Source organism: Ctenopharyngodon idella, chromosome 19, assembly GCF_019924925.1.
Source record: "Ctenopharyngodon idella isolate HZGC_01 chromosome 19, HZGC01, whole genome shotgun sequence".
Lineage (NCBI taxonomy): Eukaryota > Metazoa > Chordata > Actinopteri > Cypriniformes > Xenocyprididae > Ctenopharyngodon > Ctenopharyngodon idella.
In genome coordinates, this window is record NC_067238.1 from 13,020,854 (window position 1) to 13,047,883 (window position 27,030).

The 27,030-nt window shown below is 35.4% G+C and overlaps 3 protein-coding genes across 6 annotated transcripts; 2 read left to right on the forward strand and 1 right to left on the reverse strand.

Annotated features, from left to right (window-relative positions):
* Nucleotides 1–1,192: 1,192 nt before the first annotated feature.
* mindy1 (MINDY lysine 48 deubiquitinase 1) lies at nucleotides 1,193–14,430 on the reverse strand. Of its 2 annotated transcripts, XM_051871969.1 has the most exons (12): nucleotides 14,218–14,430; nucleotides 13,849–13,919; nucleotides 13,388–13,673; nucleotides 12,603–13,232; nucleotides 10,325–10,382; nucleotides 7,771–7,835; nucleotides 6,899–7,057; nucleotides 6,713–6,815; nucleotides 4,850–4,992; nucleotides 3,943–4,131; nucleotides 3,549–3,689; nucleotides 1,193–1,796 (listed from the first exon to the last, which is right to left on the reverse strand). In XM_051871969.1, the coding sequence occupies exons 4-12, from the start codon at nucleotides 13,227–13,229 to the stop codon at nucleotides 1,713–1,715; spliced, it is 1,569 nt and encodes a 522-aa protein (XP_051727929.1). In that variant the 5' UTR covers nucleotides 13,230–13,232; nucleotides 13,388–13,673; nucleotides 13,849–13,919; nucleotides 14,218–14,430; the 3' UTR covers nucleotides 1,193–1,712. The 2 variants fall into 2 exon arrangements, with proteins under 2 accessions (XP_051727929.1, XP_051727930.1); XM_051871970.1 differs by having other exon boundaries at nucleotides 1,193–1,793; nucleotides 12,603–13,673.
* Nucleotides 14,431–16,129: 1,699 nt separating this feature from the next.
* On the forward strand, nucleotides 16,130–18,722 carry mllt11 (MLLT11 transcription factor 7 cofactor). Its single transcript, XM_051872004.1, has 2 exons — nucleotides 16,130–16,297; nucleotides 17,889–18,722. Exon 2 carries the CDS (start codon nucleotides 17,895–17,897, stop codon nucleotides 18,147–18,149), a length of 255 nt encoding a protein of 84 aa, XP_051727964.1. The 5' UTR covers nucleotides 16,130–16,297; nucleotides 17,889–17,894; the 3' UTR covers nucleotides 18,150–18,722.
* Nucleotides 18,723–19,430: 708 nt separating this feature from the next.
* gabpb2a (GA binding protein transcription factor subunit beta 2a) lies at nucleotides 19,431–26,810 on the forward strand. 3 transcript variants are annotated; one of them, XM_051871983.1, is made up of 9 exons: nucleotides 19,453–19,586; nucleotides 20,147–20,165; nucleotides 20,832–20,939; nucleotides 21,796–21,963; nucleotides 22,058–22,252; nucleotides 22,784–22,925; nucleotides 23,066–23,248; nucleotides 23,887–23,999; nucleotides 24,803–26,810. In XM_051871983.1, the coding sequence occupies exons 3-9, from the start codon at nucleotides 20,832–20,834 to the stop codon at nucleotides 25,130–25,132; spliced, it is 1,239 nt and encodes a 412-aa protein (XP_051727943.1). In that variant the 5' UTR covers nucleotides 19,453–19,586; nucleotides 20,147–20,165; the 3' UTR covers nucleotides 25,133–26,810. The 3 variants fall into 3 exon arrangements, with proteins under 3 accessions (XP_051727942.1, XP_051727944.1, XP_051727943.1); XM_051871982.1 differs by lacking the exon at nucleotides 20,147–20,165 and having other exon boundaries at nucleotides 19,431–19,586; XM_051871984.1 differs by lacking the exon at nucleotides 20,147–20,165 and having other exon boundaries at nucleotides 19,431–19,586; nucleotides 23,066–23,233.
* The last annotated feature ends 220 nt before the right edge of the window (nucleotides 26,811–27,030 follow it).

The window sequence follows — 27,030 nt, forward strand, 5'->3', positions numbered from 1 at the left end:
TGGGTCATTTTTGGGTTATTTTTCCAGTGTTTGGGTAGTTTTTGTGTTACTCAACTCCTGGGTCAGACGTGGCCTAAATAACCCAGTGTTTGGGTAGCTTTTTGCGACCTCTTCAGGAGAGAGCGTTGCAGCTCCGTCAAATTGGTGCATTTCCTCGGTAAAATACAGGTTTTATTTTATCTAAAAATTCGTTATTGTTCTGAGTATGTCGTTTAATTGTATGCAAAGCAACATACGGGGCGCGACGTGAGTCATCTAAATAAGTATCACGTCAGTCTTTTGATGGAAACGCCTGATGCCTTGCATAAAATTTTATGTTTTTTATTAAAAAATATACAGAATATATACATACTTGTTCTCAGAATTGTACACTGATTATTTATGGACCGGTTATGGAGTCAGTCACAGCATTTTTTTTTTTTTTTTTTGGCTACGAGTGAAATGCAGGGCGGCGGTCTAAAGTTAGAAGTTCCCCTGCCGAACGCGAGCCATCTCCGGCACGAGATCCAGCGCCGTTACGGTGGAAACGGGACAACAGAAACTGGCCAATTACATTTGAATTACTTCTAAGTGTTTAATTTTTACTTCTTATATTTGTTAAACGAGCTTACATGTAGGCAATATGTATTAAAAAACGATATAAAATATGCTATACTATAAAATATGATCGAAAATAAAGAAATTATGCAAACCAGTGGTTTTGTGGAGTATTAAAAAAAAAGCTAGTATTATAGTAAAAATGAATCATCCCAATTTGCTGGGTAAAATTAACCCAACATGTGTTCTGTCCTAGTTACCCAGCCCTTGGGTTGTTTTTAACCCAGCGTTTTTTTTTTTTTTTTTTTAAAGTAAAGCCGAATTTTCAGCATCATTAATGTCACATGATCCATCAGAAATCATTCTAATATACTGATTTGCTGCTCAAAAAACATTTGATCATTTACTCCTTTGTACAGACGGTCTAATGTTCATGATTCCATTGATAATTCTCAAATCATGCTGGAGAACATGATCATCAGGTTTTGTTAATGTTGGCACTTTCACCCAAATTGGACTTTATATACTGTACATGAGTTCACGGTAACACTAAACAGTGTGTGTGCACAAAATGATTTTGATGAGCAAAAATGCTGCATTTGTGTAAAACCAGTATTCCAGCTCAAGTATCTCTTCATAAATCAATGGCCACACATTTCCTGTTAACACAGAAGTGGCTTTTATTAGCTCAGCTTACAGAATACTTGGAGCTCCACGGTGTGCTGAGCGAATCAAAGCACTGTGTACTTAATGTACTGTACATCACTTTGGATGAAAAGCTGATGACAAGTAACTATGTACAGATCAAATTGAGTCAGTAGCATTTCAGTGTAATATTAAATTCTTATTACAATACCTGATTATTTACCAATACAGTCTTCAAGGGCATAGTTAGGAGCTCCATACTAGCACTCAAACAAATGCTCATTAGTGCTTAGAAACAATTGCTACCTTTATTTGGTCCTGTAGACAATGATGAGCAACAGTTTCAACCATGAGGATAAAGGAAAGGCAAAAACAGGGGGGACAACTGTACTGTAAAGGCAGGCTTGGCATTGGGACGACAGGTCAGCTAAGAGTGAAGCCCCTTGTTTCAGTAGTAGTACAGAAGAACATGTTAATTGAAGCTCAACTGGCTTTAAAGAGTCTGGTTATGGTGGTGAGTGGACTCGGACTTAAAGAATACAACAATCAGAGTCTTCCTTCTTTTCCCGACGCCTCTGTCCTCCGTGGGGTGATGCGGCTTGACCTCTCATCTGCTGGGATATGAAGAAAGTACACATTTACTGTAGAGTTCAGTTTCAGTAACTTGAATTTTGTCACTACAGGGCATTGATAACTGTTTTAGGCTTTTTTTCAGCAAGGATGAATTAAAGAATTAGTTCACTTCAGAATTCAAATTTCCTGATAATTTACTGACCCCCATGTCATCCAAGATGTTCATGTCTTTCTTTCTTCAGTCGAAAAGAAATTAAGATTTTTGAGGAAAACATTCCAGGATTTTTCCACATATAGTGGACTTCAACAGGGATCAATGGGTTAAAGGTCCAAATTGCAGTTTCAAAGAGCTCTACAAAATCCCAGACGTGGAATAAGGGCCTTATTTAACAAAACGATCAGTCATTTTCTAAAAAAAACTTTTTAACCACAAATGCTCATCTTGCACTGCTCTGCAATGCGCCACGCATTACATAATCATGTTGGAAAGTGACGTGGGAGGAAATACTGACCCAGTGTCTACAAAGCGAATGTGCAAGGACTAAGTCAAGTGCCCTTTACAAAAAAGGTTTAAAAAAAAAACGATGTCGGATGATTTTAAAGTTGGAGGAATAAATGAGATAACATCACATTCCACCTACGTAACGTGTGACCTTTCCAACATGATTACGTAATGCCTGGCGCAACGCAGACCAGTGTAAGATGAGCATTTGTGGTTAAAAAGTATATAAATTTTTTATTTTTCGATCGTTTCACTAGATAAGACCCTTATTCCTCAGATGGGTTCGTGTAGAGCCCTTTGAAGTTTCACTGAAACTGCAATTTTTGACCTTCAACCCGTTGGTAACTGTTTGAGTCCACTATATGGAGAAAAATCCTGGAATGTTTTCCTCAGAAACCTTAATTTCTTTTTGACTGAAGAAAGAAAGACATGTACATCTTGGATGACATGGGGGTGAGTAAATTATTAGGAAATGTCTACTGAATTTAATTAAAAATTGAATTAATTCTTTAAATTGATGAAAAGTGACAAATATTTTGTAACAATAAATGTCTTTACTGCCACTTTTGATCAATTTAATGCATTCTCCCCGAGTAAAAGTATTTTTTTCTGATTTTTTGATGAATAGAAAGTTAAAAAAAAAAAAGCATTTATTTGAAATAAATGTTTTGTAACATTATAAATGTCTTTAATATTTCAAATAAATGCTGTTTTTTAACTTTCTTTTCATCAAAAAAATACAGAAACAAAAAAATGTATTACAGTTTCCACAAAAATATTAAGCAACACAACTGTTTTCAACATTGATAAGAAGAAATGTTTCTTGAGCAGCAAATCATCATATTAGAATGATTTCTGAAGGATCATGTGACACTGAAGACTGGAAAAACCCATTTCAAACTGTAATAATATTTCACAATATTACTGTTTTTACTGTATTTTTTTAATCAAATAAACGCAGCCTTGGTGAGCATAAGATATTTTTCCCAAAAACAAAACAAAAAAAAAATCTTACAGACCCCAAATTTTTTAAAAAGGTAGTGTACTTCTTTGGGGTATGAAAACAATCTGAAATTCATGTAACACAAGTAGAACACATTTGTCTAAATCATTAATGAATCTATTCTTATATAAACTGAATGCAACTATTTACACAATGGTTTATAAATGTTGATTTACACAGACATTTATTCAGTTAGTGTTTCATGAATAAGGCCCATTTACTCTCAAAGAAACAATCCCTAAAGTTTAATGCGCACGAGTTTCCTCCTAAGGGAAAAACAGGAAGTACCTGTCCTGCTGAGGGTTGGTGCTGTTGTGTTTGTGGCTGCTGATACTCCTCCTGCTGCAGTTGTCTGGCCAGCTCAAGATCACTCAAGGGTCCCGGAGCTTCACCCTGCTCCTGCTGCAGGGACATCGCCACCAGATAATCCTGGATGAGACAGTGAATGACTCTTAAACCAATGTTTCTGTAGATACCACCATGAAACAGCTTTCTCAATGCATTTAACTTCTTTAAAATGACATATTTCTGAGTTCAACAGAATAATAAATGGGAAATAATCTAAGGCAGAACTAGATTTATATTGCATTGGAATTTGACTGGTGCAAAATTTTAGGCTACGATATTATTGGTTACTATTAAACTTACATTATACCAAAAAGAAGCTTAAAACCTTAATCACCTGGTCGATCTGCATTTGCTGCTGTTGTGCCGAAGGCTGGCTGGCTGCTTGGGGTTTCTGGGATGGGTGACACAATCTGAAGTCTGAGTCACAGAAATTCCCATCCCCCTCCACATTATGGAGACTCTCCCACACAACACTCTCCTCCTGCAGGAAACCCTGATCTGTGACCAGCAGGTAAAGGTGACCCTGAAATTTCACACATTGAACATACTGATTACTGCTCAGCAAATATGATGTTGACAATAGCTGAAACCATAAGTATTTGAAGGTAAGGCAATTCAATAAGGTTCAAGTACGATCACTATAATCAAACTTGAAATATGTTGCTTTTTTAGCTTGTATTTTAATGGATTTACTTAAAAAAGCCCCTGAATGTCTTCAGATACTCACTGCAAAAATGATGGACTACGACAAGTTTCCACAGTTATTAACATCGTAAATCTAGCAATGTTTTTGTGGGTGTTTCTAATACAACGGCTGATGGCAAATTTGACATCTTTCTCTCTTCTGAATGCTGTAATCAATCTCTCAATATTTTTTTGGAAAGTCATAGAAAAAATATATATGTATTTGTTGTAGTTTCAGTTCACCACTATAGAAGTTTACCCAACAATGATGAATTCCACTTCTATGAACACCAGAATTGTAAAAAGTCCATTAATCAAGTCACAGTTACTGTTTATCAAAGCAAAATCTCTGCATTATAGTGCATCTTTCTGCTCAAAATACTTGGGGTCAAAAACATGAATAAATAAATACCTCTATGCTATTTTTGCTATAAAAATCTGCCCTAAAATCTTTCCTTTTCTTTGGTGGTGGGTTTAAAGCGGCTTGTCGACGCTGGGGTTGTTATAATCAGCTTAGCGGCTATAAAGAGTGTTGGTGTGGGAAGGCTGGTAAACACCTTGTGCTTTATCATAGTGCTGAAGTGGTTGTTCCTGAAGAATACAGACAGCTCGCCTTCCTTGGCTGTGGTGTTGAGCTCACACAGGCCGTGATACGACAGCTGGGTTGCTGTAGACTCCAAAAACTGCTCTGCTATCAAACCTTTCAACAAACAGAGATTAAGACTTACCATCAGCCATTAATACAATGCTGAGAAGTTCTCACACCTCTGATACACAATATCTGAGCCATTAGTGTACAACAATAGCTTTTATTATGCTCATATACAGGTGCATAATTTTGTTTATGGGATCTACTAGAACACATCTACATTTAGTAAAAAAAAAAAAAAAAAAAAAAAAAACATTATTTCTCTTATAATTTACATTGCAGCCCCTGTTTTCTATGGAAGCTTGTTTTGGCCACGGAATAAAACAATTTAAAGGATAACTATGACTTTTTATCTCACAATTGCGGGTTTTTTTCCTCACAATTGCGGGTTTACATCTCACAATTCTGACTTAATATCTCGCAACTGCCAGAAATAAAGTCAGAATTGCGAGATATAAAGACTTTTTTCCTCACAATTGCGAGTTTATATCTTGCCATTCTGACTTTTTTTCTTGCAATTGTGAGTTTATATCTCACAATTCTGACTTCTTTTCTCAGAATTGTGAGATATAAACTTGCAATTGCGAGTTATAAAGTCCAATTCTGAGGAAAAAAAGACTGAACTGAACTTTATATCACGCAATTCTGACTTTATCTCACAATTGCGAGTTTATATTTCACAATTTCGACTATATAACTCGCAATTGCAAGTTTATATCTCACAATTCTGACTTTATAACTCACAATTGTTTATATCTCACAATTCTGAAAAAAAAAAAAAAAAAAAAAAAATGTAAACTCGCAATTGTGAGAAAAAAAGTCTGAATTGTGAGATAAAAAGTCGCAATTACCTTTTTTATTTTTTATTCAGTGGGGGAAAACAAGCTTCCATAGTTTGACCCTGTCTGAATGCTTTGTTTTAGTTTCATTTTCTTTAAAACCTGCCTTCAGAAAAGCACAGTCTGCTATGATTGGTCAGCCAGCCCCAGTTTGTTGTGATTTGTCTACCAATTAGAGCGTGTCGGAAATGTAACGCCCCTTTCCATAACCAGCTAGTTTCAGCTCCAGAGGCTTCCTGAGGTGCTGTAAACACTATTGTAACACTAAACTATGGGGTCAGTTTGGTATCAGTTTGAGCCCAAGTCTGATAATGACAGTCAATAAGAACAAGCTGATCAACCCGAACCACCTTCGCAAAACACGACTTGCGCAGGATGTTTCACAGTGATAATTCTTTATTTCATTCCACACTTACATGTCAGATGTGATGTTATTACTATGCTGTTTATAGCATCTGACCTGCACTGAACTGCATGGCTCAGAAAGCAGTCATTAAAAATGGTGAGAGTACAACAAAAGGGTGTTGCTATATACTGCTGAGAGATAGTGTTAAAAATACATTTTAACCACTGTTTCCTAAGTTCATCCGCCTTTAAAAGGCTAAAAAAAAAAAAAAGGTTTATATTTTAGAAGGGTTTAGATTCGGGGTGGAAAAAAAACAACCAGGCCGCACCCCCTTTTTTTAAAGTATACTTTGGGAAGGAATTTTTTAAATGAGAAATGTTGTGATGTGACATTCCCAGAAGAAAACTCAAGACTATAATCAAGATGTTTCAGGGAGTTCAGAATATATAGAGAATGTCTCCCTTTTTCACGCTCAAACAGCAACATTACACACTAAAGAAAGTTGAAAAATTACCACAATAGGACTCCTTTAATAAAAAAAAAACATGTTCATGCATCGGGTTTGTAATAATAACATTTAACATACCTTCACTGACTTGACTGCTATCTGTCGAGTGCTTGAACTCTATGATCTTCTCCACCAGTTGGTTGTAGCTGAGTTTGCCCACTGCAGACACCACCTCAGGGCTCTGAAGAACAATGTAATACTCTCAGTGTTGTTTGAATGTATAGAATTCAATTCACAGATTACAACATTGTTTTGCTGATGTACCTGCGGGTCAACAAGCCAGCCGTGGTAGAGCGGAATGTCAAGCAGATCAAAGACGATGCACTCAGGCGTGTACTCAAAGTCAGACACACCTGTAAAACGCACATTAACATCGAGGCCTGTGGACAACTTTGGCAGCACAGCCATCGCGTCGCTCATGTTCTGTGAAGGAAATGAAAAATATAATGAAAAATAAAGTCTTCTGACATAAAATACATGATGTTATTTCAGGGATATTTATCATGGTCATGTTACTGACCTCAGCATGTGAGTTATTGAGAATTTTAGGTCAAGTGGAAAATGGTATGAGTAATATTTACCACATAACATGCTGACTCCTCTGTTGAAATCATCTAAATTGTATTTCAAAAGGTACACTATGTAACTTTTTTTTGTTTAAAATGAACAAAATTTAAACAATGAGTCAATACATCAATCCTTTTCCAAAACGTGTTTTTGTCCTATCCTGATTCACTATGATAAGCCTATTGTAAGTATTTATATTTTAGACCTAGCGGGATGGTTTTCGCGGGAAAATTGCGTACAAGCTTGAATTCTTCCACTGAATACATCTAATTTCCAAACATGGGAAAAAAGGAACATCAACAGCGCATAAACAAAAGGATGCTTTCATTTGTGCATCTTTATAAGCACAAACACACGCTGTAATTGTTGGAATTGTTAATGAAGGGATCACAAGCCTTCATTCATAGACTGAAGGCCTCAATCACAATATCTGCTTGTATATGTGTTTCGGTTCTGAGGTTTCCAGCACAGCCCGTCTGCTTAACATGTTAATCAAATTCACTAGACATGTGTTGAAGATCTGTGCGGAACGGAGCCTGTTACACTTGTTCTCCCACACTACGATTCACCTGCTGGAAATTGAGCTCCATGCCCTCTGCTTTCTCTCGCGGTTTGATGGACAGCACACATTCACCTGGAAAGAGAACACAATCAGACTTTTAACACTTTAAGCTTTCTATCAAAGGCTGTGTGATTATGTGATTAGTGTCACCTTTTCCTGTCAAGCATGTTTGTATTGTTTGTGAAAGCACTTCTGGTTTATCTCCCTATCACTCAACAACACACAGTAACATCTTGATCACATGTTGATCTTTTCAGCTATAACTTAATAAAAGATAATATACAGTGGCTCCAAAAAATATTTGGACACTTAAGACACACTTAAAATGTCTGAATGTCATTTTATTAGAGAAATATAAGTGCATAAATATATACAATTATACTGAAACCAGTTGGTTAATAAGATTTTTTTTTTAAAAATGGAGCAGAAAAGTTAGTTACATATTATTTTTAGTTGCCACTTGGTTTGAAATTTTATGTAATGTAATGCAATGAAATTCATGCATGTGACCTAAATGTGCAAACGTTTCCAAAATTTAGAGCAACACTAAAAGAAAACCTCCACCCATAGATGATCAGCAAAGTGGTGGTTAAAGTGCCCCTATTAAGCAAGTATTACCTTTCATACAGTGTGTAATATAGCTGTTTGTGAATGTAAAACGTCTACAAAGTTTTATAGATCAAAGTGCACGACAAATAAAGTTATTGTCTCCTTAAAAATGAATCGATTCTGAACTGCTGAAACGAGTTGTCAGCAATTCCAGACTTACTTCTGTAACATATCTACATAACAATGTAACAAATTTGCATAATGCCAGTCTATAGTCCTCATTGGCTGCCTGCGTACAACGTCTACTTTGACCCGCCCTCAAACACTGTAGTTGTAGCTGAGACTGGAAGAGTGTGATTTGTGTTGTTGACATGTCGAGAAGACGTTGTTTTCTGCGCTGGAGGACTCGCGCTGGAATTGATACGGTAAAAATCGATGCTATCATTACTGTTCGTTTCACCGTGTATCAAGCGCTAAGGAATAGCTGAAATTCAGATATGCTAATGGTTTCTGGTTTCAAACACGCACTGTAATAGTAGACCAATCACAACAGACTGGGCCGTTTGACCAATCAGAGCAGAGTAGGCTCTCAGAAAGGAGGGGTTTAGAGAGACTCAATCTTCTAATGAACCGTTTTCAGACTCTTTGAGAAATGAGGTGATGTTCAATGCATCTTATGAGAAAACTAAAGTGTTTTTGACCTTGGATTCATGTAAACCTATTGTAGGAAACCTCCGAAACAACATTTGGAATCTTTAAAGGGGACATATAATGCCCCTTTTACAATATGTAATATAAGTCTCTGGTGTCCCCAGAATGTGTCTGTGAAGTTTCAGCTCAAAATACCCCACAGATCATTTATTATAGCTTGTTAAATTCACCCCTATTTGGGTTTGAGCAAAAACAAGCCGTTTTTGTGTCTCTTTAAATGCAAATGAGCTGCTGCTCCCGGCCCGCTTTCCAAAAGAGAGCGGAGCTTTAACAGCTTGCGCTTCAGTTGCTCAACAACAACAAAGCTGGAGAATCCCACACAGCCAAAATGACAATTGTCAGTAACGGTGTTTAACCTTACATTGCTCAAACCAACTTATAGAATGCATCTGGATGTTTCTGATTGGTTAGTTGATAAATTTATGTAGTTGCTGTGGAGCTGATTCAACTCATCGACTAGCATGTGGCATCATGTTAATCTTTTGTGTAAATCCAGCGTTGAATTGACCCTCGTTTGTGAAGCAGTCCGGCGTAAAATGACAGCATGGTAACAACACTCTACTACAACAACTCTTCCTTTTCTCTAAAGCAGCCCAACATGGCCTCACCCCCATTGTTGTGTGTTCCTGGAGGTGGGGTTTATGTAAATTTTGGGGTTTGTGATGTCACTAACCCAGGAAGAAGCTCGTTGTAGTCCCTACCAGCTGTTTGTTGTAGTCCTTAAACAGTGAATTTTTAAAAAGAAAATATCTCCCTTTGCATTGAACTTTGAGCTTTGTAACTTTGCAGATGTTGTTTATGCTCAAACAGCAACACTACACACTAACTAAAGTTAAAAAAAGTGAAATCGTAATAAACCACCCCTTTAAAATAGCATAATAGGGGCACTTTAAACATCTGGACTAGTAACCATTCAAACCCACTGATGGGTCATAAAGTATTACCATTGTGTCCTTGAGCAAGGCACTTAACCTAAAAGCGTCTTCCAAATGACTACTTACACCAAGGGCAGAGGTTTAATGGTATAATCCGTGATTGGGGTGCCATTAGTGGTACTGAAACACAAATGTTTTCACACAGTAACCACACCCCCTTCTTCTCAAGTCACACTAGCCATCTGTTTCCAACCATAAAGTTAACTATGGCGCACCACTAGAGCTCCTTAACTTATTACAGTCCATTAACAGGAAAGATGTGCTTTGACCCACTCATGCACTCTGTGTTTTACTGTAATTTGATGTAACATACAGAAACGGATACTGCATGTGCTCTAAAAATATATGTGCTCTAAAACATCCTACCAAGGTGAGCCATCAGCTCTTCTATGGTGACCACTTCCATCTGAGCCGGCAACTTCACCTAAAGAATAAACAGACATTTCAATTCATATTCTATGCATGTATATAATGATCTAAACTACATGCACATGAAATTCAAAATAAAAAACAAAAAAACTTCTGCTTTTAGCCACGGCACACCCTTGTCTACATTTCTTTTCTTATAAAATTTCACAACAGTGGGGTTTTTTTTTTCCTGAATGTGTTATCAGTACACTGTAAGCTGAAGTTATGTTTATACAGTAACACACATGAACAGATAAGGAGAGTCATGAACCTATTACTAAAAAAAAAAAGTCATAAAGTTTTGAAGTTCAACTAAATATTGGTTTGGTTTGGTTTGGATTGTATTGTATTTTATTTTATTATATAGTTATATATGCACTACTGTTCAAAGGTTTTCGATTGGTAGGATTTTTAAAAAAATGTTTTTGAAAGAAGTATCTTTTTCTCACCAAGGCTGCATTTATTTGATCAAAAATACAGTAAAAAAAGTAGTATTGTGAAATATTATTATTATTATTATTCAATAACCATTTTCTATTTGACTATTTAAAAAATAATTTATTCCTGTGATGGCAAAGCTGTATTTTCACATGATTCTTCAGAAATCATTCTTATATTTTGACTGGGTACTTAAGAAACATTACTTAATATTATCAAAGTTGTGTTGCTTAATATTTTCGTGAAAACCATGATACATTTTTTCAGGATTCTCTGATGAATAAAAAGTAAAACTGTAACATTATACAGAAAAATGTAACATTATACATGTTTTTAATGTCACTTTTGATTAATTTAATTCATCTTTGCTGAATAAAATAAAATGTATATATATATATGTGTGTGTGTGTGTGTGTGTGTGCGCCTTATAGCATATTTATATATAATAATTTTTATATTTTATTAAATATTATTATAATAGTCATAGATTTTAGTCACTGCGATAAAGATTAACTACATTTTTTTTAAAAATCACAGAAAAAGTTTGATTGCCCAGATTTTTTTCTCAGAAAATTTATCGTTCACCAGGCGAAAATCAAATGTTAAATGACTTTTAAAATTTGAGGCATCTTTCACATCAGTAACACGAACTGTATACAAGTTACATGCCAAAGTTTAAAGGATTAGTTCACTTCAGAATTCAAATTTCCTGATAATTTACTCAGCCCCGTGTCATCCAAAATGTTTGTGTTTCTTTCTTCAGTTTTCTTCAGAAATTAAAGTTTTTGAGGAAAACATTTCAGATTTTTTCTCCATATAGTGGACTTCAACAGTTACCAAGTTTAAATGCAGCTTCAAAGGGCTCTACTTGATCCCAGCCAAGCAATAAGGGTCTTATCTAGCGATACTATTGGTCATTTAAAAAAAAAAAAAAAAAAAAAAAAGTTTATTTATATATATATATATATATATATATATATATATATATATATATATATATATATATACACACACACATATATACTTTTTAACCACAAATGCTCAACTTGCACTAGCTCTGCGATACGCCACGCATTACGTAATCACATTGAAAAGGTCACGCGTAACATAGGCAGAAGTACCGAGCAAGTGTTTACCGAAGTACCGAGCAAGGGAACATGCAAAGACTAAGTAAAACGGTATTTTAAAAAAAAAATGTAAAACAACGATGTCGGACGATTTTGAAGTTGGAGAAAATGAGATGGAGTTTTTCACCCTACCGCGGTACTTCCACCTACGTCACGCGTGACCTTTCCAACATGCGCATCGCAGAGCAGTGCAAGACGAGAACTTGTGGTTAAAAAGTAAATAAATTTTTATTTTTTTAGAAAATGACCGATTGTTTCACTAGATAAGACCCTTATTCCTCATCTAGGATCGTGTAGAGCCCTTTGAAGCTGCATTGAAACTGCAATTTTGACCTTCAACCCGTTGGTAACTGTTTGAGTCCACTATATGGAGAAAAATCCTGGAATGTTTTTCCTCAAAAACCTTCATTTCTTTTCGACTGAAGAAAGAAAGCCATAAACATCTTATGATGACATGGGGGTGAGTAAATTATCAGGAAATTTTAATTCTGAAGTGAACTAATCCTTTAATACTAGTTCTTATTATTTAGTAAAAGTGTGTGATGCTTGTGTGATGTGTGTGATGTGTGATGCTTGCGAAGGCAAGCATCACACATATTGTACTTGTTTTGCACCATGTGTTTGTACTCAACAGCTCGACTATGACAAGCGGGTAATGCTGAATGGCTAACCTTCCATCGCAACAACAGGATGTTCATGATGGCAATCAGGGGGCAGGGTCCATTCTCACTCTGTGTGATGATGGCCGTCTTCTTCTCTTTCCAGGTAATCCACTTGACAAAATAATATGCTGGCATACTAGGCTCTAATGCCCTTGCAGCACCCGCACAAACCCCTTCGTTCCCCTGAGAGGGGACTTGGTTTCCATCCTGAGCGGATTTGGGTGAAATCAAAAGTCCATCAGGAGGTATCCCATTATTCTCCTCGGAGAATTCCAGACTTGCCATTGAGAAAGTGGGTGTCACCTCTGACTGGCTGGGTGTGCAGGATTGGCTATTGATGATCTCGGATTCATCGGTTTTGTCTTGGCTTTTACTGGTCACAGAGGCCGGCTGAGCTGCATTAGCATCATCTTCAAGAGAAGCTGTGGTTGTAGGAGGATCTTTGCATGGTGTGAGGTCATCTTTCATAAGCTGAGAAATACTCCCAGAGGATTGCTCAGTGGTGGTAACACCCTCTTTTTGGCTGATTTCCTTATCCTGCGGTCTACCCGGGTCATTTTTGGATGTATTTAATTGCTGTCCCTTAGAACTGCCTTTAATCTCACCATCAACGGTGTCTGGGCAAGAATCTGCCATGACCTGACAGGTGAGATTGTGTGCTTACAATTAACGGAGCTAATTAAACTTGGGTTGAAACAGCAAACACGGTTTAAAAAACTTTTCGGTTGCTGATAAAATAAAAAAAAATCTGGCAGTGACTGCTTGTTTTTTCCCAAAATTGTATTTTCACTTACTTCATATTCCTGAGTTTTAGCACTTGAGGGATTTCTGCAGGTCCGATGTATTTGATTTCTACCTGTGGCAGTCTCTTAAAAACAATCGCTTGTTTCAAAAAGCCAGAAATATTATATCAATTCCTTCTTCAGTTAAAAACTTGGTACTTCCTTGCTTTCATGCCACATCCATCACTGTCATGAAGCACAAAACTGTTGGAGAGGCAGTTTTTCGGCACACCTCTGCCTAGTAGTGTTGTTGTTGAGTTGCCTAATTCTGGGAAGAGCTGAGTCACAGGCAGGCTTTCTGTGGACGCACACAAAGCATTTCAGCATTTACTCTACATGTACAAACCAAACCATTATTTTGCAATTCTGAAGTAGACTTAATAATATGAGCATCAAAGTTATAATAGTTTGTTTGGCAAAACTATTTCAAGCATAAATACATATACTAGAAGACCCTTAGGGTTAGTTTTCACCTGATCACTGAAAGGTGAAGCTCTGGAGGTTAAGAAGGTTTTCTTTTGTCAAATGTTGAATATCACAAACTCTGAAACAAACAGGAAGAAGCTTAGACAAGATACTCGTGCTAAACTAAAAAGTGCAAAGAAGCGAATGCTGTCATTTTAAATAATAAACATTACAAATGAGCTTTTTTAATCACAAGTGAACTGGCAACACAAGGATTGTCTTATCAGAACAATAAGGTAGTTATTTGCCAATCTATTTGTAAATAAGCAACTTCTACTCAGTACAGTATGTAATGTTTATAGACATACTAACAATCTTGATAAGAGTAACAGACAGCAGTTCACTCTGTATTACTTACAACAGCAGCAGCAACTTACCATAGCGTCCTTTCTGCAGGTCTTTAAACATGTTCTTCTTTGCCCCTAAGACATACACTGTAAAATACAATAAAGCAGTGAAGGTGTCTGGCTAAATTGTACAGGTTTTGCCGTCCACCAGTTCGTTGATACACGCACGTCACCCTCTCTCTCTCTCTCTCTTTCTCACTCTCTCTCGCCACTCTTTCCGTAATCTTGTTTTTGCCTGTCTCACTTCCGGTGCCTGTGTTTGTAAACAGTAACGTCATGTCGGAAGCTAATAACTAATAACCATTTATTACTCAGTAATATTTTCTCTATCTTGGCAAAGTTTTTTGTTAACTCAAACTGGTAAGAATGCTGCAGTAAAATTTGTTTTGATATTTTAAGACGTATGGGCTACAAATTTTTATCAGGCATCTAGTGGCATCTGGTGGTTGGAGGATGGAAATGCAGGTCCGATGGTAACGCGAATAGAATAGAATAGAATAGAATAGAATAGAATAGAATAGAATAGAATAGAATACCCAAAAATAAAAAATTCTGACATCATTTACATCATCTGATACCAGATTTTTCCAAAACAATACAACTTTCTTTCTTTAATAGAACACAAAAGGAGATATAATTTATGTTTAATTGTTTATATCTAGAACCAATTGTAAACTGATGCCAGAACAGGATTTGAACTCTTTTGGATTTGGTCTCTTGTGTAATAATTAATAGCCTAAAGAAAATCCTGTGATAATTTACTCACCCTCAAAACTTGTATGCCATTCTTTTTTATGTGGAACACAAAAGGAGATGTTAGGCAGAATGTTTGGAACTGACAGCCTTAGTCACCATTCCCCTTTCATTTTGTCTATACAATGAATGTGAATTGGGACAGCGGCTGTCATTCTTCCTAACATCTTTTCAAATAACAGTCCCTGCAATGCATTTGATTAATCCTGTAAAACACATCAATAATTACACTTTATTATAAATCTATTAGAGTGCAGCAACATTAAATAGCCACCCTTATATTATGTTATATTATATTATATTATATTATATTATATTATTTACTGACTGCTTTGCTGCAAGCACAATGTACGGTACAAAAATGCATATTTAGTTAATGTTTAACTTTACCTGACTAAGTTTTTGTATAACTTTTGTATTAGCTGAACTCATTGAGCTCACAGATGTCAATCATTTATTTTGTCTTGTGTGTTTAATGTGTTCTGAAGCTTGTCATGGTGTTTTCATATCCTGGCATTAAAGGTCACTGACCAAATGCAGCAAAGTCAAATAATTTCATGTACCAACTTCTTATTATCATCAAATATAACAAAGTATTGAATATTCTATAGGCTATTTAATAAATATAATGATAGCCTATTGAATAATTATAGAATTTGTGTTATCTTTCTCTAGAGCTTTCTTTGTATTCCTGTAAGTCTCTGACTTCCTTAAAAGAATATAGGCCTACACATCTTTATTTTAATATTTATGTGCTAAAAATGTACAGTCTGTGCATCTAATATTCACTGAATTCAAATAAATATTCACATTAAAGTTGTGCTGCTTTAAAGATCAATAAGTACGTTTTATTCCACTGAAAATACCAATAAATTTCCATTTTGCGAGCAGGGCGCCAAGTTCAGTCAGTGGAAAGATGGATCAATCGATCTGATGGACGCCGGACTCAGCCAATCAACAAGCAGCACTTACATCTCACAATAGACGACTCCACTAGAAGAAAAGAAGAAGGAGTCGTTAACAAATGCAAATAGGAAGCACAAATTGTAAAGATACCACTAAACTACTAACACAGACCCATAAATGCAGTTACTAATTTTCTCTATTTCAATAGAACAATAGATTGACCACGCCCACTTGACGCTAATTGTGCACCTGTCACTGGTCCCTCAATGGCCCACAGAAGGTGGGCGGGACTAATGCAAATCGCCTACTAGTGATGTTGGGTGCGGTTGGTTCATGCTGAGCAGCCGGCTAGAAGATTGAGCCCAAACAGCATCGTCTATTCTTCTTCAAATCTGAATTACGACAAAACAGCTTGTAATTCCAAGAGAAAGAACCCGAGCACATATTAGGGGTATGTTTTATTACATTTTCCTTTCGTTGAGTAATATTTCTATTTTAGTGCAGTTTATTTAAAGCATTTCAAATGATTTTGGTGTTTCAACAAATAGACATGATGTCCAAGGTAACAAAAATAGATATTACCTTATTTGTCAGTTGAAAATGAGATAATATAACGTCTGTTACTAGTAAATGTTTTTTTGCTTCAGGCCTGTTTAAGGTTTGTTGCTGGTAATCCATTCTTACCACTGTACTGAAGCATCTCTAAAATGCTTTGTCATGAGGTACGCCATCACTATTTTGGGGGCTGCGCGAGACTGTCTTTTAATAGTCGTGCATGTTGCAATAAACATGCAGGCTCTTCATGATAGTCATGTCAGGACCTCATCCACTGATTCTCTCTGAATGTTGGGCGTATACCGCCGCTGCATTGTGTGCCCACAGATAAATCATCTCACGACGCACGAGACATGTGTAGCCTACTTGTAGTTCAATTAATTAGAACAGCTTCATTAGGATCATTTCACATGTTTTTAAATTGCAGCTCCCGAAGGATATCTTTTCTTTGTAACGAAAAGATAATGCTTCTTTGTTCTTATTCCTGTAAGGACTTAATCTTGCATCTAATTATAATATATTAATATAATTAGATGACTGAAGTGCAGATATGATATTACTTATTCTTTCTTTTAAACTTTTTCCTTTTATAATAATCATAAGTTTTTTGTTTTTTTTTAATTAGTAGTAGTACTTTTATAATATTTTCCTCAGACATGAATGAGTTATTTGCACAAGTAAATTGCTTACATTTATAATCACAACTTTTGCTCATAATGATATTTTTAATTAAATTATAGTGCATTTATATAATAATTAATATGTTTGTTTACTAAAATTAATATCATTATTTCATTAATTGTTATATTACATTATATTTTAGCCGTTGACCTGCATGTGGAAGTTGTTTTACAGATGTAAATTGCTCAGGTTTCCCTGAAAATAGCAGGTAACTGAAAATAGCTTATGGGAAAGTCAGGAGCTCACAGAGAGAAAATATAAACAGGTTTTTAAATAGCAAGCAATGCAGTGTATTCTGTGAAACAAGTTAGTTAGTTAAAATATTGTCTTCAGATTGCATCCAATGAATCTAAATTAATATTTGGACTAATCTTTTAGGGTACATTTACATGACAATGATGTACTAAAAACGGGAACGTTTTTCCTTTTGCGTTTTTGAACAGTTACACGTACAGACAACAACATTGTCAAAATGATCCCGTTCGCACGGATCCGCAAAAACGACTAAAAACGCTGTATTATGCATGCCAGGCCAGTAGTTGGCGATGTCACTTTGTAAAGAAGCACTACGCGCCTATAGACTGAAAACATAATGCGCATGATGTCACTGTTTTCACAAATTTGCGTTTTTGTAGTTTACACGGAAACAATAACGATATCGTTTTCAAAAATTTGCATTTTGAAACCTGTTTTCAAGTTGTTGTCGTGTAAATGAATGTCAAATGCATAAATTTTCCAATTTTAGTTGAAAATGGTGTTGTGTAAAGTTAATCTTTTTTTTTTTTTTTTTTTATTCCTATGTGCAGATCGAAATGTTAGACAAAACCAGCAGCCAGTTCAACTCCTTCCTGTTTTGGAGGCAGCCCATCCCATCACTGGACCTGTCAGAGCTGGAAGACCTTGGCTTTTCTATGCCCAAGTCCAAGGAAGCAAAGTCAACCAAGAGCTTTCCAAAACCCCCAGGACAGGAGGAAGAAGATTTGGAGTTGTCGAAGTACTCCACATTCAACTTCTGGAAAGAGCCCATCGCTAGTATTGATATCTTGGATTTCAACCTGCTGTTATAAGACACTGAAATGCAATTATCAGTTCCCGCCCAAATCTGTGTTTAATACCACTGTGGTTCCACCAATTCTGTACTCCGATCTGATATTGATGAATTGATTACAAGAGTCGTGTATCATGTCTTTCTTGTGAAGCCATGTCAGTACAACTGTGATAACTTGTGCTAAAACTATTAAGGCATTACTGAATATGGATGTTATTTACACTATTTAGTACTTTACTGCCCTGTAAACTCTACATGACTGCTCAATTAGTTGTGCGCATGAAATAAGATTAAGATATTCAGATCCTTAATCTGCCAATTCATTTCATGGTAAAGGCAAGGGGATTCAGAACATAGTAAATCTTAAACTGTATAATATTATTGTATGGCAAATTATTTGTAATATTAATGCATACAGTAACTTTACTAGTTTAAACTAAAATTTCACTTAAAGCTGTTTTTGTATTAAACCGAGGTCAATGTTAAAAGGCACAGCTAGTGCTTTTCACTGTTTCCCCCCCCTCACCACCATGTATGATGACAAATGTCAGATGCCAATTAAAGTGAGCTTGCTGCTAAATGAATAAAAATGCATCTGTGTTCATGTTTTTTTTTTTTATTTAATAGGTAAAATATGTTATTTTTGAACATTGACTGAGAGAAGAGACTATACAATGCAAACATATTAAAAAACATCTCACTCATAATTTTACGTTACTGTTACAGATGCACCAGATAAAAGAAAGAAAAGCATTTTCATATATTTAAAACGTTAAAAAGTAAATAAAACATTTTTAATGATTATATATATTAAATAGAAACATACATAAAAACCATGATACATAAATGTATTATATACACTTACAATAATTATTTATAAATATTATAAATAAAAAAAATATAAAAATATTAAGGATCTATATAGTTGAATAGGTAGGTTGTCTCAAATTCTAGCGAGCTGCCTACCTAGTCAGCATTGTTTTGAGCGTTATAGGCATGTGCATTATTTTTGGGGTTTAAACGCACCTAATAGGCCCCAGCACGCTGTCTAAGTAGACAGCTCGCTAGTAACCGCACCTAATATGCCCTAACATGCTGTCTAAGTAGGCAGCTCGCTAGTAACTGCACCTAATATGCCCTAACATGCTGTCTAAGTAGGCAGCTCGCTAGTAACCACACCTAATAGGCCCTAACATGCTGTCTAAGTAGGCAGCTCGCTAGTAACCGCACCTAATAGGCCCTAATATGCTGTCTAAGTAGGCAGCTCGCTAGGTTTTGAGACACGTCCATAGCGTCTGAATAACACTTTTATTTCCGGGGTTAAAGCAGCCGCCATATCTGAATGCGCTTTAAACACACAGACATGTTTATGTTTAGCCAGTTCAGAAATACAGCACGAAAAACTATATAGTGCTTAAATATTACATAATAGACGTCCAACAGACAGACTATAAAGGTGAGTTTGAAATGCGCAGTCTTCATTAGTTCGTGTCGCAGATGGAGGATGTGTGTGATCTGCTCGTCTCTGTATTTGACTCCACATGGCACATGAGTTTGGCATGTAAAATACGAGCTTTAAAATCGCCGTTAAATGTTTGCCTACTAATGTAAACAACTGTTTCTGTTTATAAGTTCATATGTTTTTGTGTATGTGTTCTTATATGGAGTTATTTTGATATATACGGAGTTTCACCTCTGCTGTTTCTGTCTACTGTTTTCATGACTTATTTTCTAATGATATGGACAGAAAGGCTGTTGTTTAATGATTTACTTTTTGTGTATCCGCTTGTTTACTTATAAGTGTTCTGTTTAACTGGTTACTGCGTTAGTGTAAATTGTTCAGATGTGTTTTTAAACGTCCTCTGAAAAATAAACGCGAATGACGCGTCGAAATCTGCATGAACGATTAAATTCAGTTTGGTTTTCTGGACAGATGCAAATAGCTGGAAAAATAGTAATACAAAGTAGTGATATCTTTAAGGAGATGGTAACATTATTTTCTTCCTATTCTTTCAGACATCCACTTTTCCCACATGTACGTAAAATATAGGTCAATATGAAAACTAATCTCATAATTTGGTACACATCTCTCACACACTACATGTGAAATGTACATTTAGGCAATCACTACACAATGGACCACAGAACCAGTCATGAGAGTCAATTTTTTGAAATTGAGATTTACATATCATCTGAAAGCTGAATAAATAAGTTTTCCATTGATGTATGGTTTATTAGGATGGGACAATATTTGGCCGAGATGCACTATTTGAAAATCTGGAATCTGAGGGTGCAAAAAAAATCAAAATATTGAGAAAATCGCCTTTAAAGTTGTCCAAATGAAGTCCTTCGCATATCCACTCACAAAAATAATTGTTTGATATAAATAATGTTAGACAAAATATCTTCATCTTTACTTAATATCCTAATGATTTTTGGCATAAAAGAAAAAATGATAATTTTGACCCATACAATGTATTGTTTGCTATTGCTACAAATATACCTGTGCAGCTGGTTATGACTGGTTTTGTGGTCCAGGGTCACAAATGAAGTTAAGGATGTTTTTTATTGGTCAGTGGCAGATACATTTTTTTTTTCCACTCCAATATATCTCTGTTAGATTAATGCACAGACATTATCATCATATAATAACACCATTTTTACTCCCAGTATGGTATATTTAATCTCTGTCTTTGCCTAGATGTCGTTGGTGGATTTGGGAAAGCGTCTTTTAGAAGCAGCTCGGAATGGTCTTGATGACGAGGTCAGGACGCTGATGGCCAACGGAGCTCCGTTCACCACTGACTGGGTTGGTCATGTGATCATTAATGTTATGAGTTAATGATTTAAGAGCTTAGCCTTCACAAGAAACAATCAATAAGGAAAACAATGTTTTCAATGATTTTTAAGAATCATAAGCCAATATATAAAGATCTGACATAATCTTTACATCATATTCTGACTCATATGATGTGTCATTGACATTATCTGCTTGTATGTAGCACTGCCAATGTAAATTGTCTCAAGGCAGTACTATAAAGGCAATCACACCATATTATTTTGTATATATCAATGATGATAACACTTTACAACAAGGTTGCATTAGTTAGCTCACAAGTTAACATGAACTAACATGGATAAATACTTCTAAAGTATTTAATAATGTTCATTTTAACATTTTAGTTGTACGTGTAGTTTTATTTAATGGACCTGAGCTTACAGTGAACAGTTTTATTTTTATTAACTAACATAAACAAAGATTAATAAATAGGCTAAATACCGTTATAAATGTATTGCATGAATTAATATTAACTACAATGAGAATTAACTAACTTTAACTAATGGGACCTTATTGTAAAGTTGTAAAGTTATTACCCAAATAATAATACAAATGTCCTTTCTAATGAAAATGTATTTTCTCCCCACCCAAATCCTATTAAACCTGCTACATTTCTATGACATGTTGATTCATACATATGATATTTTAAAATCAGGGTGTTGTAAAACTTTTTTTTCTGACTTGGGAGTCATAAAATCTTAGTCATAAAATTATGGAAACTGGAATTGTTTTATACCAAATGTGATTTCTATGTATGCTCAGCTCAAACATATTTTGTTGCCTATATATGTAAAAGCTTATACCTTTTCACGTACCTGTTTTGCAGCTTGGAACTTCTCCATTACATTTAGCAGCCCAGCATGGTCATTATTCCACTGCTGAAGTCCTGCTGAGGGCGGGTGTCAGCAGAGATGCCCGAACCAAAGTGGACAGGACCCCACTGCACATGGCTGCTACAGAGGGCCATGAGGTCATTGTGGATTTATTAATCAGGGTAAGACGAGGCTTGTATTGTGTTGTGATAGTTTAATGTACTAAAACCTATTTAAATTTGTCAACTGAGGAGACCTTTCCTTTTTATGTTTTAGAGTGGTGCCGACATCAATGCCAAAGACATGTTGAAGATGACCGCTCTTCACTGGGCAGCCCAGCACGGCCATCACAACGTCGCAGAGCTGTTGATCAAACATGGTGCTGATGTACATGCCCTCAGCAAGTTTGACAAGTCAGCTTTTGATATCGCTGTCGACATACAACATGCAGAACTTATACACCTGTTACAGGTTTGTTGTGTTTAGAGAAAACTGCAAAAACACTAGAGAATAGTTTAAGGATGTTTTCATACCTGTAGATTGTTTGCTTTGTTATGAAATGGGATTAAAATAGTTACAATGTTGCAATTTCTTCTTGGTTCGGTTCACTTTCACAAGGCAACATTTGTGAATGGAACGAGATTTGTTTATACAAGTCACATGCAAGTAAATTGTCCAGAGTGCAGCTGTTTATGTTCCAGGATTCCGCTCATGGCGGTCATCCTTCAGGATGGATGGACAACAGCTCTGCGGGCTTATAGTGGCTTTCTTTGTAGCTGTTGTTGTATTAGTTTTTCATTTTGAGCAAGTTCCAAGACTTCATTGGTATTTTTATGTATTTTGGACAGTTTTGTTTGGCATGGATCTGAGCATAATTGCTGTATATACATTTGCGTAAGTGAACCGAACTAAGGGAGAAAATGCACCAGGTTCTGAAACAAATGTTCCAAACGAGCTAGGTGTGAAAACTCCCTAAGAAATGTTCCTTATTTTGACTTTTAGGAGGGAATGCAGAATCAGGTGAACAGGAATGCCGAAGCATCAATCGTAAATGGGAGCTCCACCCCACAGTTCATCATTCAGGGTGTCCCAAACCTTCAAGGGGGAGTCGTCAACCTCACTGACTTGATCAAAGCCAACTCGGGTACGATATGACTAAAAAATAATTGTGCAATATCCTAATGTAATGATTATGAACATTGTTGGCTATTTTATGATCTTAAATTGACTTGGAACCAACAATTTATGTCAGATTTTTGTTTTTTATTTTCTCATGATGTTTAGGTGACACAGAAGAGGCCATAGCTGTCAGTGCTTTGGACTCAAGTATCCAACAAGTGGTGAATGAATCGGGTCAGAGGGTCATAACCATATTAACAGATCAACATGGAAACCTGCAGACAAATGGACTCGGCCAACCTTTCTTTGTCACAATGCAGGATGGACGACAAGGTATAACTAACTATGGTAACTATGCTAACTAACTAAGGTATAGCTAACTAGGATTTTGTACTGAACTTCTCAATGATATACTTTTTAAAATGTGTGTAGTTTTTGGTCAGTAATATAAAAAAAAAATGCATTTATTTAATCAAAAATACAGTAAAAACAGTAATATTGTGAAATATTATAATTTAAAATAACTGTTTTTTGTTTGAATACATTTTAAAATGTAATTTCTTTCTGTGATGACATTTTCAGTGTCACATGATCCTTCTGAAATCATTCTAATATGATTTGCTGCTCAAGAAACATTTCTTTTTATTATCAGTGTTAAAAACAGTTGTGCTGCTTAATATTTTTGTGGAAACTGACTTTTCAGGATTGTTTAATGAATAGGAAGTTCAAAGAATAGCATTTATTTAAATAGAATTTTTTGAAACAATGTAAAAGTCTTTACTGTCACTTTTGATAATTTTTAATGCATCCTTGCTCAAATGTAATGATTTCTTTTTAAAAAAATGTATTTATATATATATATATATATATATATATATATATATATATATATATATATACATATATAATATAACTGCTGTCCTGACATTCTTATACCTTGAATTAAGGATGTTCCTCTTTTGATTTTTCTTTCATTTTTATATCAGTATTGGCAGTTCCAGCCAATCAAATCACAGAGGAAGTGGTAGAGGACTCCGAACCTCCTGCTCGTAAAAGGAAAATTGAAGTTTCATCCAATAATTCAGAGACTGGTGAAACAGTGAGTATAATATATAAAGCAGTCTCTCTGTGTGTGTTATATATATATATATATATATATATATATATATATATATATATATATATATATATATATATATATATATGTATATGTATTTGTCCCAAACCGTCATGGAATGGATGTCACGGTTTGGTGCATATAGTCAGTCACAGGCAATACACACTCCAATCCAGAAGGGGGCGCGCATAATGCAACGCTGTTTGCTAACCACCACAACAGGAAAAAGTGCAGCAGAACACCAGGCAATCTATGCATATGTTTACATGTAATATCTCAACCAGTGTTTCAACCGTGGAAAGACATCAATAAAACAGCTATATCTCACGTAGCATTACATTTACCTCAGGCAAGTCATTTAGTGTCCACAGCATGTTAGTTCACTAGAGAAATGAGCTCTAGAGGGGATCATTTCACTAAATATATGCACTATATTAGCTTATATATTAATTATATTTACTTTACCTGTTAGTAATATCTTAATTATTTAATATATTTTTAAATAAATTTGTCATGAAAACAGGTTATGATAGTAACTGTGTAAATGGTCATATTTAAAAAATGAATTGGAGTAGAAAAATAATTGAATTATCATTTTATAATTAGATTTAGAATTTAATGTAAAACCTGCATTATGTAAAGTTTTTTTTTTTTATTTTATTTGAATGTTGAGTTTTTATATATATATATATATATATATATATATATATATATATATAGGCAGGTTTTGCATTAACTTCTTACTGATCACTTTGTTCATCACCCCACTCCATCTCAATCTTCAGGAGCATCTCCAGTGGCAGTTACAGGAAGCTAACAGGAAAGCTCAAGCCTATCGTCAGCAATTGCTCCGCAAAGAGCAGGAAGCCGAGGGATACCGTATGAAACTGGAGGCCATGTCAAACGGACAGACCAACGGCACCACGGCTCTGGACCAGGAGCACATTGTGTTTGTGCAGGAAGAGGTCGGTATCGAAGAAACAACGGAGGGAGAAGAGGAAGTTGTCATGTTTTCAGAAGGTGGCGTAGTCATCAAAACAGAAGAGATCGATTCTGCGGACGAGCAGATCACTCTAGTGGAAGCCACGGCGGGTCACACAGAAGTCATCTCATAAAAGAGCACCCAAGAGCATGGACTCAATCCTCGAGCTACCAAAGAGTGCTTCAGCACGGTTTTTGGTTTGGTTCCTTTTGATTTTTCAGCAATTAAGTCCTTTTTGTAATTTATTTCCTTGTTCTGTTTTGGTTAATGTTTCTTGCTTCAAAAATGAAAGTTCACAAAGAAACAACCACAATGTGCATCATATGCACACACACGACCAGGGAAGAGGATTCTTTCTGGGAGTCTGTATCTGCAGTGTCCTGAAAAGTGGTCACCCATCATTTGTCCCAGATGGGGTTCTTCAAAACAGCTGGAAAAGATTCACTCAGGATGGAACTCTTTGCAAATTGCATGTCTTTTGAGCTCCCCTAGAAATGTAGCTGCCTTATTCAGACAATTCGTTTCTTTGCTTTTTCAAATTAAACATTGAAAATTCATCTCAGAGTGCAGCAGTGTTATGTGTTCTATGCATTGGAAATAAAATAATGCACCAGTTTCAAGAATTTAATTTGTAGGCAATCTGTTTTTGTTTGTTTTTTTCTGCTGGACCATTTAAAAATCTGTAGGTCAATTAAAAGTGCCTTGGTGTATGTTTGGTCATGTTTAATTTTCATACATTAAGGAGTTTTTACATAAATGATTCTACATGAATTGTTGCATATATAGTATTTGTTTAAATGGGTATAAAGCATAATTCCCATTCATTGAACATTTTAACTCACATTCCTTGTGTAACATGTACCGGTATTTTTTTATTTTTTTTTTTTGAGTATAATATGTTTTGTTTTAGTTACTTTGAATCTTAAGTTGAGAGCTCTTGGCCACAATGACAGTTAAAGGGATAGTTCACTCAAAAATGAAAATTCTGTCATCATTTACTCACCCTCAGTTGTTCCAAACCTGTATGAATTTCTTTGTTCTGCTGGACACAAAAGAAGATATTTTGAAGAATGTCAGTAACCCAACATTTGCAACCAAGCACCACATTGATTTTCAAAGGGTTTTTCCCCCCATACTTTTTTTTTTTTTTTTCCATTTACCCATATTCTTCAAAATATCTTCTGTGTTCAGCAGACGAAAGAAATGTATACAGGTTTGGAACAACTTGTGGTTGAGTAAATGACAGAATTTTCATTTTTGGGTGAACTGTCCCTTTAACAGCGCTTTCACAAATGTAAAAAGTCTGATTTCAGTATCAGGGTTTTGTATCTGTCTAGCTAGCCTTTATGTGTAATGTTATCTCCCTGAGTTAATCAGTGGTTTTTGAGGCACATTATAATATTGATATATACATTAGATGGCAAGAGCGTGACTTTTAAACCGAATCCAATTTTGTGCTATATAACAAAAAATAGTGACAGTAAATGATGTGTGTGAAGGACATAATTGTAGTAACCGCAGAAGGAATGATCAATTTTAACCAGTTTTGATTGCTTCTCACATAGGAAATATGTAACTATTTTCTTTTTAAAACATTCATAAATTGTGAATGTTTCTTTTTTTATGTAAAGACATCACCGTCCTCACATTGTATAAATGAACCACAGTAATATACTGGCACTACAATTTATGGACCTACACTGGTGAAAATGCATAATTTTGAGTTTAGAGATTCCCCCACTTGTGTTATATGCTTAAATGATGTATAAAGCTTTTGACTTATTTTTGATTAAAAATATTGCAAATATCAATTGTCGGTTTCTGGATTTATTTTCTGTTCCTCATATCATAATCAACCCAGTAAAAGAAGCTCATAACCGCACATTTAAGTTACCTAGGATACCGTTTAAATGTTTTGGGTCGGTAATATTTTTAAATGTTTCTTAAGCTCAACAATGCTGAATTAATTTAATCAGAAATACAGTAAAAGTACAATTCTGGGATATTACAATTTAAAATAAGTTTTCTATT

What these genes read in the sequence shown, in the direction of transcription:
- mllt11 (XM_051872004.1), top strand. Translation starts at nt 17,895, where the DNA reads ATGTTAGACAAAACCAGCAGCCAGTTCAACTCCTTCCTGTTTTGGAGG.
- gabpb2a (XM_051871982.1), top strand. Translation starts at nt 20,832, where the DNA reads ATGTCGTTGGTGGATTTGGGAAAGCGTCTTTTAGAAGCAGCTCGGAAT. An exon ending in TTGTGGATTTATTAATCAGG is followed by an intron (nt 21,964 to 22,057) that starts GTAAGACGAGGC and finishes TTTATGTTTTAG; the next exon opens with AGTGGTGCCGACATCAATGC. An exon ending in AACTTATACACCTGTTACAG is followed by an intron (nt 22,253 to 22,783) that starts GTTTGTTGTGTT and finishes TTTGACTTTTAG; the next exon opens with GAGGGAATGCAGAATCAGGT.
- mindy1 (XM_051871969.1), bottom strand. Translation starts at nt 13,229, where the DNA reads ATGGCAGATTCTTGCCCAGACACCGTTGATGGTGAGATTAAAGGCAGT. An exon ending in AGCAAATGCAGATCGACCAG is followed by an intron (nt 3,690 to 3,942) that starts GTGATTAAGGTT and finishes TGTCTCATCCAG; the next exon opens with GATTATCTGGTGGCGATGTC. An exon ending in ACCAACCCTCAGCAGGACAG is followed by an intron (nt 1,797 to 3,548) that starts GTACTTCCTGTT and finishes TTCATATCCCAG; the next exon opens with CAGATGAGAGGTCAAGCCGC.